Source organism: Phyllostomus discolor, chromosome X (genome assembly GCF_004126475.2).
Source record: "Phyllostomus discolor isolate MPI-MPIP mPhyDis1 chromosome X, mPhyDis1.pri.v3, whole genome shotgun sequence".
In the NCBI taxonomy this organism is placed as follows: Eukaryota; Metazoa; Chordata; class Mammalia; order Chiroptera; family Phyllostomidae; genus Phyllostomus; species Phyllostomus discolor.
Genome location: NC_050198.1, coordinates 5394866 through 5409113, shown reverse-complemented (window position 1 = coordinate 5409113; position 14248 = coordinate 5394866). Strand labels below are relative to the sequence as shown.

Here is a 14248-nt window from a genome sequence, read left to right as displayed (position 1 = left end):
TTCTCTCCCTCTCTTTCCCCCTCCCTTTCCCTCTCTCTAAAAATAAATAAAATGTTTTTAAAAATCATTCAAAAAATAAAACTTTTGAAATGCAACAGTAGGAACTAAAGAATGAATATGGATGACTATATCATACAATGTGGCATTAATTGTACTTACCATATATAGGAGAGTTCTGGAATGGAAAGCTTTGATTTGGTGAAGAAGTTCTTGGCCACTGAACCTGTCAACAGCCATTGTTTAAATAAATCATTAATTAGTATCTAGAGCAGCTTTTATATTTAATGTCAAAGAATCACCATTTTTTCTTTCAACAATCCCTACCATGTAACCACAAACACAACATTAAAGCAACTATGAATCATGTGGCTAAAAAACAAAGTGTGAACAGCTTTTAAAAACAATATGTAAATTAGAACAGGGCAAAAGAAGCAATGATGTAATACTTATTATGACATGCAAATTATGAGTTCCTGTTTCATTTTTACTGAAAATGTGCAAAATTTTCCTAAAAATTCAAAAGACAAATTTCAAAATTATTAAAGTATAAACCTGTCAAGTACTTTTAATAAAAAAGTAATACAGAATCATGGTAGAAAACAGAACAAAGAAGAAAATTAACACCATTAATCTCATCACACGGACATTAAGACAGGTCTCTTGAGAAAGAGTTTTAGTGAAATAAAGCTCTTTGATGGCTCTTTAAGAAATTTATACAGGACCCTCTTGCTACTTTCTTTATTCAATGTAAATTTATCAGTATCAATTTATATCAGGTAGTCATTCCATTTTACATGTTACATACAGAGCTTCACTTAAGTCCTAACTGTACTTAAAATGTTGGGCCCAACCATTATTGAGGTTGAAATTTTTAGGCTTTCGGCTCTCAAAATAGTTTCACAAGTCAAAAGCCTCAATTCTAACACAAAGAATAGTTGAATCAAAGTCCCAAGCTCTATTTTTAAGTCAAAAGTCATTCTATGGCAATTACAAGTCTTCTCATTGGCCTCAAAACAATGAATTAAAATGGACCCTAAAGCAGGCTTATTTTCCTCGGACAGATTACTAAGGATCAAAAGCAAAGGGCCCTATATACCAATGAGCCTTTCCCTCAAAAGCATCTTGGAAATAATGCTGACATATGACTGTTGGCCATCAATGCAATACCTTGTCAAGTATTTGTCAGAAATGTCTTCAAAGCCCATTTACCAGCTATACAATGTCCTCTCATGTCATTCTTCTCTCCCACCCCCCCACCCCCGCTTGATATCCTTTCTTCAATTCACATTACACCCAAACGCACAGCTAAAGACCTGGCCTAGCCTTCGGACAGCTGAGGCTGTTACACCCTGGTGTCCCAGAGGGGTTAGGCGTAGCTCATAGGGAAGCCGAATGGTAACAACTTCAGCTGTTCCCTGGCTACCCCCTGCCAAAAGGGGAAGCTAATAAGAAAGCACCAGTGCTCTGTCCTTGGGTGCTGATGCAAGTTCAAACCGTGAGCTGAAACCCTCGCTCAAGCTCTACCCACTGTAGAAACCACTGTAGAAACCCCAAGACAGATGCCTTTCCTTGTTTTCTCCAGCCATTTTCATACCTTGCTGGGGAGCCACATGAGGAGCACACAAGGGAGGAGGGAGACCTAAGAGCTCTCAGCAATCAGACATTAAAACATGGATTCAGACTTGTTATTATAAGAAATCTTTCAGCCCAGTAAACTACAGTTACACAGAGCATTAATATATCAGGGATATAATGGTAGCACACCAAATATATATATAAAGACATATATATATGTCTTTTCCAAATAAAGACAAGTAATTCAATATAAAAATAGGTGGAGCTATGAGAGTTCACAGAAATAAATGCAACTGACTCAATCATATTTTAAAAGGCTCAACCATGTTTATAAAAGATCTGTATGGTAAAACCACACAAAGATATAATTTATTGCCTATCAAATGGGGAAAAATACAAAAGTTAACATGTTCTGATAATAAGAATAGGGAAATAAGCACCCCACACAATGTTGATGGGATGACAAAATGGTAGAATGCCAATAAAGGGGTGTTATGCAATATCTAGCAAAATCACATAATCCAAAGATACACTGACAAAAAATATAAAACAACATGATGAATGCTATGAACAACATAAATATTTGTAGCAAAAGACTAGATATAACCCTAACAGGGGACAGGCTAAATGAATGACTGCACATTCATACAATTTAGTGGTACACAGCTATAAAAAGGACTGGGAAATATTTCAACATGAGCCTATGCTGTAATCACCAGAATACGCTGTTAAGTAAAAAAAGCAAGGTAGAAAAAAGTATAAATGGTTTGCTACCATTTATCTAAGGAAAAATGGAAATAAAAATACACATATATGTATACATAGATATGCACATACATGTATTTGCTAGTATTTTTAAAAACAAACATAAAAATGTTGGTTACCTGTAGGGGCAAGGAAAGAACAAGGTGGGATACGGATAGAAGCTACACTTCTTTCGGACTGTTCTGTAGACTTGACTTTAGAACCATGTAAATATTTTATGTATTTTTCAATCCTCACCCAACCATTTTTTCATTGCTTTTACAGAGAGAGGAAGAAAGGGGGAGGGAGGGAAGGAAGAGAAAGAGAGAAAGAGAGAGAGACTGATCAGCTGCCTCCCATATATGCCCTGAGACCAGGGAATCAAACCCATAACCTAGGCATGTACCCTGACTGGAAATCAAGCCCACAACCTTTTGTTGGACAGGACAACACTCCAACCAACTGAGCCACGCCAGCCAGGGCAGAACCATATCAATATTTTACATAAAATTCAAATTTAGAAACAAAATCTCTAAAAATTGAAATCAAAACAAATGAAATGGAAAAGAACAAAGTTGAAGAACTCTCACTCCCTAATTTCAAAACTTACTACAATAACCAAGGGAATATCACACTGGCACTGGGCTAGACATATAGGTCAGTGGAATAGAATTCATATCCAGAAATAAATCCTCATGTTGGCAGTCAAATGAATTTTGACAGAAATGCTAAAACAATTAATTTGTCGTCAAACAACTGGATGAATAAATATGAACCCCTGCCTCATACTGTACAGATAAATTAGCTCAAAATAAACCAAAGACCTAAATGCAAGAGATGAATATAATATATATTCCTTCTTAGAGGACAACATAGGTGTAAAATTCCATGCCATTGGATTGGGCAATGATTTCTTAGATATGACACCAAAAGCACAAACACGAAAAGAAAAACTAGATGAACTAGACATCATGAAAATTAAAAACTTTTATACTTCAAAAGAAATCATTAGAAAAATAAACAGCCAGAGATTGGGGAAAAAGTATTTGCAAATCATATACTTGATAAGAAACATGTATCTAGAATACATAAAGAACTCTTTTACCTCTCAAAAAAAAAAAAGGATAAAGGACTTGAATAGGCATTCCTCTAAAAAAGATATACAAATGGCCAGTAAGAATATGAAAGGATGCTCAATATCATTATTTATCTGGGAAATGCTAATCATAACCACAAAGAGATACCACTTCACACCTAGGTTGACTATAATCAAATGACAGGTAATAACCAACGCTGGTGAGGATGTGGAATAACTGGAACACTCCTACAATGCTGGTGGCAATGTAAAATGGTGCAACCGCTTTGGAAAACAACCTGACAGTTACTCAAGCGGTTAAACATAGGGTTACTCTACGATTCAGAATTTCCATTCCTAGGTACATATCCAAGATAAACAAAAACATACATCTATACAAACTCTTGTATACAAATGTTCATAGCAGTATTATGAATAGCCAAAATAGGTATTGGGGAAAACCCAAACAGCTATTAACTGGCGAATAGATCCATAAAATGTGGTTTACCCATACAATGGAATTACTCAGACATAAAAAGGAATGAAGTTCTGACTACATAGTACAACATGGATGAACCTTAAAAATATTATGCTAAGTGAAAGAGGTCAAACACAAAAGACCACATAGATTATTTCATTTATATGAAATGCTCAGAATAGGGCCCTGGCTGTTGTAGCTCAGTGGATTGAGCATGGCCTGCAAACCAAAGGGTCACCAGTTCAATTCCCAGTCAGGGCACATGCCTAGATTGCAGGCCAGGTCCGCAGTAGAGGGCATGCGAGAAGCAACCACACATCAATATTTCTCTCTTTCTCCCTCCCTTCCCCTCTCTCTGAAAATAAATAAAATCTTTCTTAAAAAAAAAAGCCCAGAATAAGCAAATCTATATAGAAAGAAAATAGCTTAGTAGTTACTTATGGCTGGGAGGTGGGAAGAGCAGGAATAAGGAATAATTGCTAATAAGTAGGTGGTTTATGGAGGAGGATAATGAAAGCCTTCCAAATTCAAATTCTGAAAATAATCTGTGAATACACTATATACTAAAGCCACTGAGTTGTACACTTTAAATGGGTAAATTTTATGGTGTGTGAATATCTACATAAAGATGTTTTTAAAAAGAGATATCACCTAATGACAATATATGAACCCTTCCTGGCCTTGGTCAAACTCAGTTTTTCAAAAAGCATTTGTAAAATGATCAGGGACATCTGAACAATGAACATTTAATAATAAGTATTAAGGAATTCATTTCTTAACATATGCCAATGAATTATGGTTATGTTTTTTAAAAGGCCTTTTCTTTAGAGATACACCCTAAAAAAATAATACAATAATAGCCCTAGATGTGTGGCCCAGTGGATTGAGCACAGGCTGCTTAATGTCACTGAACTGTATGCTTAAAATGGTAAATCTGGGCCTTGGCTGGTATGGCTCAGTAAACTGAGTGCCAGCCTGTGAACCAAAGGATCGCTGGTTTAATTCCCAGTCATGGCACATGCCTGGGTTGCAGGCCAGGTCCCCAGTAGGGCCCACATGAGAGGCAACCACACATTGATATTTCTCTCCCTCTCTTTCTCCCTCCCTTCCCCTGTCTCTAAAAATAAATAAAATCTTTAAAAATAATAATGATAAATAAGAATACAAGAATAAATTCTGTGTTTTATGTGCTCACAACTGTAAACTTACTTTTTCCTAGCCCATATTTTCAAATGAAATGATCTGGTAATTGCTTCAAAATCATCTGGGGTGAGAGAGGATATAGATAAAACAAAATCACTGGGGCTATGTGATAGGGGTTTGTTGTACTAACCACTCTAGCCATATCTATATTTGAAATTTTGCAAAATAAAAAAATTAAAAGAAAGTAAAAACATGCCTAACAGCCACCTATTTGTATTTGTCTATTCATTTGTATACATTGTGAAGAAACTCACTGAAGCAATGGGCAAGGTTAGCAAGCAGCCAGTACATGCAATCTGTGTTCCTGCGTATTTCTTTTCAATCATGTTGTTAGCATTATTAATTTGTTGTATCTACAATATTCTGCCTTCAATAAAGCCATTACCACCAATCATAAAATGACAGCTACACTTATACAAGTATATTTCAATTACACACCTTATTTAACAAAAGAAAATTAGTCTTAGTCCTCACTTCAATGTCAGGTTACAATTATTAAGGACATACTGTTATTCTTCAAAACTGAAGTGCAAAAAAAGTTTTATGAATTTTTCTTCCAGAATCTACAATTTCACTATTTGTTTAGTCTTCAGCTCAATAAAATGTAGGCACACAGGAATTAAACCAATTCCTCTCAGCTTGAATTTTACATGAGAACTCAACAAGAATACATATTTCTGAAGACAACCCAGAAGAACTGACATGTGGACATAAAAATGCTGGCCAATTTTCCTCCCATATCTTAATTTCTCTCAGAAAAACCAGAGGAGAAAGTGTTGAGCCAAAGAAAACGAGCATGAATTTGAACTTCTAAGGCATATATTAATATAACATAAGGAGACTGTGATGCTAGTTCTACAAGGCTATACCACATCTTTCTCTAATATAATTAGTAACCAATTAAAGATGTCGCCTTGGTGTCACACTCTATCATGTCAAGAACTGCTCCAGCTAATAAATCACAGGGTCTAGACTAGGTTCTCCCAAATTCCTGCTTAACTCCTTTAAAACTGAAACATAATTTCCCAAATGTCATTCCCAAATCTTTTTCTGCATGGTTTGTAGTTGATAAGAAATTTGATCTTAGAGGGAAGCAAACTGACATCACAGAAAGTTGTCATACACATTTTGTGTGCACTACTTCTCAAGATGCGTACTGTTATTTATAGGAGACAATGATCTGGGACCCACATTCTCACCCATCAGCCTTCATTACCTGAAATGAAGGAACCCGGGTCTGGCTGAAGGGATCGGAACTGATTGACATAGTACTCGCGCTGCTCTTCCGTTATCCTCCACGGTTCCTCTGGGTAATTACTGTTGTTATCTTGTGGTTCTCTCTCCACTGAAAAAGACTTCAAAAATAAATGAGCAAATGCTTAGAGAATCTCTCTTTAGTGAGATGACGTACAAATATTAAACACCCATAAAAGTACCGTGCATTATACGTATTTTTCCTCTAGGGAATAATTTAAATACCTTATAACTAGAAGGTAAACTTCTGAAGGGCCGGCCATCATGCTTTGTACTTTTTTGTATTCCCCAAAGCTGTTAGCAGGACTGACTGAGCATGAAAGACTAAACACTCAGTGGGGATGAAAGTGTTTCCAATGTCATGAAGGAAGGGTAGAAAGATGATTATTCTCATCTTTAAATATTCACATTTTGATCCTTTCACATAGCTGAGTAGATAAGTAAAATAATGGATTCTTTTTAAACCATAAAATAGTCTAGATAAGATATAACTATCATTTTTTCCTGAGACATTCCCATTGTATAAATCTGGGAATTAAAAGTTTTCATTCAAATCCCACTTCCCAAGTCCCACTCAAGAGGTAAGTCAGGATCACCTAACCCCTCATCCCACATTTGTGAACTGGGGTTAATATTTAGTAATGTAGTTAATGTTATACCATTGGGAAGAGCGATGGTATAACAACAAATGGGGTAACAGGGGTGCATCAGACATGCCACTAGGGGGCGTGCAAGCCCAAGTTGAGGCTTTAAGGATGCAAAGAACCAGAGAAATGGTGCTGGAGAAAACAAAGCTTGGCTACACTGTGGGAAAAGAAGCAAACATGGTGATTCTAGGAGGAGGGGCCCAGGGATCCGCTCCATCCCTCCCATCTACTCTAAGGCTAAGGCGCCACTGGCAAAGAGACGCCTTCACAGAACCAAGAGGTCAACACAAGGAGGGTAAGCCATTAGTATGAAAGTAGAGTAGAAAAGAAAGGAAGAGGCATTACTGCTAATAAGCTATCAGGTTGCCACTTATGAGCACACTATCAAGGAATTAATCATTAGGAGGGCATTCTACCCACTATCCCTGGAAAAGAAGGCAGACCATCTCCACCCTGTTCCCCTCAAAAAGCATACCCCTTTCCAGGAAGCAACTGTTCCCAGAAACACCTGGCTCTCCTCTGACAACATTCAGAGAAGAAATGAGGCTATAAAACTTTCAACTGTGCTATAATCTTGAGATGTTATCTTTGAAGTTTTCATACTAGGTGAGTTTCTACTAAATGTAAATTAAAACATTTTTTAAATGCCCTGGAAGCCACTATCCACATTTTTAATACGTTAAATTCAGAGGGCTTTAAAATTTACAAAGCATTTCAGATCCCTATGTTATCCAGCATCTCACAAAATTTGAGAGGCAGAAACAGGAGGTACCATATCCTTTTCCCAGATAAGGAAACTGAGGCTTAGAGAATTTGAGAGACTAGTCCATACCCTAAGGTGAGCTCCTGCAATCAGCAAATAACTGCCCTCTTATTCATCTGTTGTTCAAAGCTAGGCTCTGGCGTATCAGATTGTTTTGTATTTTTTTTTAACTGGGTTGCTTCCATCTGAGTTATTTTCAGAAAACCCCTATTCATTCCAGTAAGAAACAAACAATATAAAGAAAGAAAGCAAGGAAGATCAAAAGTCAGACTGAGCACCCAATGGACCACACAACTTTCCAAAACGCTCCCACCAAATTGCACAGCCAAACTGAAATGGTCCAGGCAGCAATTTCTGAATGAACCCAGATGTGTGAACGGGTTCCAGAGCCAGAACCCAGGGTTGAGGCCGCCGGTGTGTGCTGGACTGGGTTCCTGGCCAGATGGTAATGTGTAGAGCTACAGGAGCACTGCTCTCCAGGTCAGCGCTGACGGAAACAGCTGCAGGAAAGAAACAGAAAAATCTAGGCACGGAGGCAGGAGAGAAAAGAACAGCCGCCTATCAGTAAACGATTAGGCAGGCAGAGATGGTTCACAAAGCCAGTGGGACACAAGTGGAAAGTTCAGTCCCACTGCTGTCCTGAGAATGAAGATGCCAATATCTCTGTGGTGTATATGGCTGCTGTGTTCTCACATGGAAGCCACTACTGCCCCGGAATATATTCCTTCCCTCCAGGAACCGACGCTGCTATATTCAGGTGTTCTTGTGAGTGTCGGCCCATGTTTGTTCTTTCTCCAATTCCAGGGCCACTGCTCACTCTACTTCCTCTCCCATGTACCCTCACTCCTGAGTGGCATCAGCGGTCTCTTAGCAGGTCTTCAGTCTATTCTGACAACAGGAACGGACAGAAGACAGTGATTAATTCCTCTGTTTAAAAACTTACAGGATGACTGATTGCCTCGTTTTTCAAAATCTGCCTTCCCCACCTGGCCTTTAGGGCCCTTATAGTGTAGCTTCCTCCTAGCCCACTCTCAGCAGGCTTCTGACTGCTCACTCTTCATGTTTCAGATTCGTGCCTATGTCCTAGGATACCCTTCCTCTGATTCAGCCCATTGCTCAGATCCTACCCATTAAGTCCCTCTGTCTCAAAGGTTCTCTGATGTACTTGCCAGGCCCACAGCCACTGCAAAGGGCACTGCAATCCCCCAGCTCTGCTGTAATGGTGGGCCTGGCAGCCACATGTGTACTGCATGACCACTTCATCCCTGGGTCTCACCTGAGTCCGAGTGCAGGGGCACGCAGCTGCTGGCCTGTGGGATGCTCCAGCATAGAAAGTTCTCCTCTAGTAAGACCAGCATGGGCTAGGTACTAGGTACCACATCTTTGGGATATGGATAAGAAATATGAAGACCAAGAAGCAGGAAGAGCAGATCCTGAACAGCTGCACCTTCTGTAGACAGATGTAAGGGCCACGATGTGGAATAAGGGCCACATAGGACTTAAAGCCCTGAGGGAGCCAGGGCCAAGCATAAGCAGAACCTGTGAGGTAGAGAAGTACTAGAAAGAGTGGGGGTCGGGACGGCTGTTGGCAGCCAAGTCAGTGGACAGCAAAGAGAACTCAAGACAACTAGGGCAAGGGCCTGTTCATGGAAGACCAAGCATGAACAACCAAGAACTCCTGTTCAAGACCACGGGGCCACTCCTTATATCTCATTTCTTGGATTCCAATATGAATCCTAACCCCTCCTCCTCTTTCAGAAAACTGAAGCTGGCAAGAACAGCTCCTGTTCCCTAAAACCGAAAAGGTCTTACAACAACGAAAGAGGGCACGTGGACATTGTGTAACCTGTACATCGTGCAGCCCTTCTAGTGGCTTCCACTAAACATGTTAACCTATCCCCTTCTCTTTCTCCCTGCTTCCCACAGAATGTTTTTAACTGACTTAATAAACCAAGTGATTTAAGCATCATAAAAATATGAATCCTTATACTTGTAGTATTACAGTTTTGAACATTTATTGTTCTTGGTTTTCGTCACTCAAGTTTCAACCTGGAGGGCCAGAACCATATCATATACTCCTTTACTCCAGATACAGTCCCTGGAAGGCACATCACAGGTGTCCACTTTTTGACAGGCTCTAGAAAGTTCAGGGGTATTTCTTATATTGAAAGAGATGTAGAAACGCTACTCCACGTTGTGTTTAATGGAAGAAAACTTTATGAGTCCAGTTCATAATCTCAAGTTTGAGATCTATCAAAAGAAGTCTCTAACTGCCTTCCTGTAGTTCACCAGTGGTCTAATGGCTATGGGGAGTTCTCAAGTTCTGTATCCATTAAGCGAGTACTTCAGGGACAGGTAAGGGCATGCAGAAGGGGTAGATCACATTCCACATACCCTTAGACTGAAATATTCCACAAGAAAGCTGATCCACTATAAAAAGCAAAATGATCTGAACTCTGCTGCACAAACAGTGGCCCACTCATTCATTCATTCACAGATACTTATTGAACACCGACAATATCCCAGATACTAGTCACTAGTGAATACACTGACGAGCAAACAGATTCTTTTTCCCAAGAAGCCTAGAGTCCACTTAGGGAGAAGAACAGGCAATCTCAAAACAGTGAAGTACATGCTATGGTAACAGGGTATGCTAAAGCTTTGCTACTCAAAGTGTGGCTCCCAGACCACCTACATCAGCATAACCTGGGGACTTCTTAGAAATACAGAACCCCAGGTCCTATCCCATACCTAGTGAATCATAAAGTGTAGGAGCAGAACCCAGGAAGCTGTGGTTTAACAAGCCCTTCAGGTGATTCAAAGCACACTCGAGTTTGAGAAGCAATGCTCTAGACTATGCATGGCAAGGAAGCAAAAGGAACAGCATTTGCAAAAACACCCCCAAAAAAGAGAAAATAGCCATCTCCTGAAAGTAGTTCAGTTGGGCTACATATAATAAATAAGCTCAGCTGCCATTGCAAAGATGTTAATGTAATTGCCTCAAGATCATCCAAGCCTCAAGATCATCCAAACAGAAAGCAGGTCCCAGATCATGAAGGCCCAGGTGTACCAGGTTAACAGGTTTAGACTGTATCTAGAAAACAGGGAGCCACAGCTAAGTATTAAACAAGATGCTGAAATCATCAGATTTGAGCTACAGAAAAAAAAAATTTCAGTGAGGAGAATGGAGAGGGAAAGACTAAAGGTAAGAAGACCATTTAAGGCCATATCAGTAACCACGGCTCAAGGTCAACGTGATGCCAGGGTAAGGAGGGTTATGACAGAAGTAAGACAAAAAGGTCATAAGGCCACCACCAGAGAAAGACCTATTATAGTAGTCAGGTGGCAGCTCAGGACCTTTCTATCAGCAGCTAGGGGGCCATCTCCTTGCAGGACCCAGAGACACGGAACCATCTCCTCCAAAAGAATCCAAAAGTGAACCACAACAATCAACCCAACTTTTCAGATAAAGTCAGTCACCTAGGTCAGAATGTCTAATTGCAAAGACTGAAGGAAGGCATTGGGAAACAGGGGTGGGCGGGCTGTGGGGCCTTTGGCTTCCAAGTAGAAACCAGAACCAGGAAAAGCCCCACTTTTGCATGTGCCCTAAGAGACCTCCCCCATTTCAACTCCAGCTCCAGTGGTTTGGTTGGCTGGGTGGAGATATTTGCTGCTTGGTGCCAATTTTGAGCTCCGCCAGCATTTTTAAGAAAAAATAAAAGGAGAGAGAGAGAAATCATCCACATCTGTCTGCTTAAGTCACATACATATGGTTCATTATACAATTTCTCTAGACACAGGAGAATTAGATTTGCTTATATTTAAAACATTCAAACCCTTGGTTTTGTTTCAAGTGAAATGCAAATATTTGGCGCTGCAAGTTATTATCTCTGGGGGAAACAGGCTGTTTATAATGAAAGAGACTTCAAAAGACTCATTAAAAATAATAGTATTAATAAAATCCTAAAAGGTGACATTTACCCCTGAAGTATCTTAAAAATCAAGCATAGCTGAATAATATGAATTGCAAGGAAGCATTGTCAAGGGGAACTTCAGAAGGGTCTGTATATTGTTTCAACCATAGAACATTTCTGTTTAGAATATAATCCCACCCTGGAATCATCTTATAATTGCTGCCTGTGAGTCCAGCCATTTCACTCAAGGGTGTGATGATCTTTCAACAATGTCTTTTAGGTGCCTTAGTAAACAAACCATCTGGAATAGCAGAAGCTATTATTGAGTGGCTACCCACCCAGGAATGACATTTTCTAGGCCCCCTTGCAGTTAGGTGCAGGCATGTGACTAAGTTCTGGCCAATGTAACTCGAGCACAAGTGACTTGTACCACTCCCAGGCAGGGCTAGCTCCGTATGGCACTTCTCTATGCTCTTCTTACCCATTGGCACTTGAATGGAGGATGGCACAGCCAAGGGACAGGAGGAGCCCTGGAGCCTGAATCACCATATGGAAAAAAGCTACCTACCAAACTGTTAAGGTGACTGAGAAATACACCTATTGTCTTAAGCCATTAAGAAGTGGGGCATATTTGTTATAGCACTTGTTACCCTAACTAGCCTATCCTTCAAAGAGGGCCCAAAATAAAGACAGACCTGTGCAGTCCCAACCACAGCCATTCCTGCATTGAAGATGGAAGCATGAGGTCATCTTCATTTTGTAACTTGACCACCTAATGACACTGGATGATTTTAAGCCCAAATAACTTTCTCATTATAATTTGGTTGTTCATGCAGACTCTCTACAGAAGATAGCACACAGGTGCATCTTTGCAGCAGTCTTCCTATGTTTGATTAACAGTAATTTATCTTTCAGGGTACGTAGGAGATTCTGGGGAGGAGGCACACAGTGAAGGAAAAAAGAGGGCTGGAGGAAAGCTGTGGGAAAACTGCTAAATGGGGAAATGAAGCTAAATGGAGCTAGAAAAGGAGATGGAGCTCAGCTATTTTGTTCTCGCATTAAACCATTCTATATTATATTCTATAAATCTTGTTTATAGTCTGTCTCCTACCCCACTCTCACTATAATATAATATCCATAAGGGCAGGAAATTTTTTCCATTCTGATCACTTCCACATCCTCCGTGCCTATCAAATAAGAAACACTCAATAAATATTTGTTGAAGGAATAAACAAATAAATGATTGGACAAATTTCCAATTCTGGTTCAGATACAGAAATGTTAACCTGGGATCTCCTATAATGACTAGAGCTGAACTTTACATGCAACTATCAAATACTGTTACCCAACAGTAAAGGCTGGGCCCTCTCCCTTACCTATGCAGTTAGAAAACTTTAAATCTTTTTTCTTTTTATTTTGAAATAAGTATAGATTCACAGGAAGTTGCAATAAATAATTTGTTTCTATCTGTAGAAAAGTTCATTTAAATTAAATCCTAATAGAGCAATTAAGCGTATCAGTTTTTCCACGGAAACAAATGCACAAAGGTGTCTTTAACCACATAGTGCCAGACTCACCTAGGGATCTATGTTCAACAGCTGAGAAGAGGTTCTCTCTGAGTCTATTAGGCAACACACAGTAGCTACTTAAGATAAACAAAATTTTTTAAGTTATCATCACAGTCATAGGAGAATGGTAGATAACACATATTCATTACTTTGCTTAGTGCCAGACACCATAAGAACCTAATACATATGACCTATTTTCATCTTCACAACAATTCTGTGAAATGGGTCCCATTATTCACATTTTACAGAACAGGAAAGTGAGCATTAAGGAAGGTAAGTGGTTTACCAAGACCACACACCTAGTAAATGGTAGAACCAGAACATGAATGGGGGTCTGATACTACTCATAACCATCAAGCTCTATGGTTCTCTCCCTCCCATCCATCCATCCATCCATCCATCTATCCTCTTGCAACAATGGTGCCATTTCCTTTTCAGAACCTCACTGCAATGCCTAAAACCACTGTTGCAATTTTTCAGATTGAGGATCTGAGCTTGGGATATGAGTATGCTATACTTACCCTTCCCTCCCCATTATCTAGTTTAGTTGTAGATTTTGGCCAGTGAACTATTAAAGTATACAGAGCACTGTCTTATTTCTCACATAATTTTTGCCCATCTGAAATGTTTTCACATCAGAAAAGGATCCTGTAGATAGCCATACCATATAGGCATTCGATCATTTCACTGTTATTTTAGTAGGTGGCACTAGCACTATTTTGATTAACACAAGGAATGCTTATGAGTAATCATTGTCTCCAATTCTTCCATCAGAAGCCAAGATCTGCTGCTCCAGAAGGGCATTTTTCTTTTACAATTGCCAGGATTTTGTTGTCTGCTTAAGAGGATAAAATGAGAAATCAGCAGTAAGAGAAGACTGGTGAGGATGCAGACTTCTAGTACCAATGCACTAATGTCCCCAGCCCAACCCTTGCCATTTTGGTCATGGCTGCAGGTCTCTTCTCCCCTGTGTCCTCCCCTTAACAGTCAACAGATGGAAAACAGATGTGCCAAGAACTTGGGCTGA

The 14248-nt window shown here is 39.5% G+C and overlaps 1 protein-coding gene across 5 annotated transcripts in view; it reads right to left on the bottom strand.

Annotated features, from left to right (window-relative positions):
* Positions 1–14248, bottom strand: part of REPS2 (RALBP1 associated Eps domain containing 2) — a 200029-nt gene that overhangs the window by 104089 nt on the left and 81692 nt on the right. For all 5 annotated transcript variants that reach the window (XM_036016665.1, XM_036016664.1, XM_028522678.2 and 2 more), the window contains exons 6-7: positions 6292–6430; positions 160–223 (exon numbers count right to left, since the gene is read on the bottom strand). In XM_036016665.1, the coding sequence (XP_035872558.1) occupies positions 160–223; positions 6292–6430 (203 nt within the window). The remainder of the gene's footprint in view (positions 1–159; positions 224–6291; positions 6431–14248) is intronic.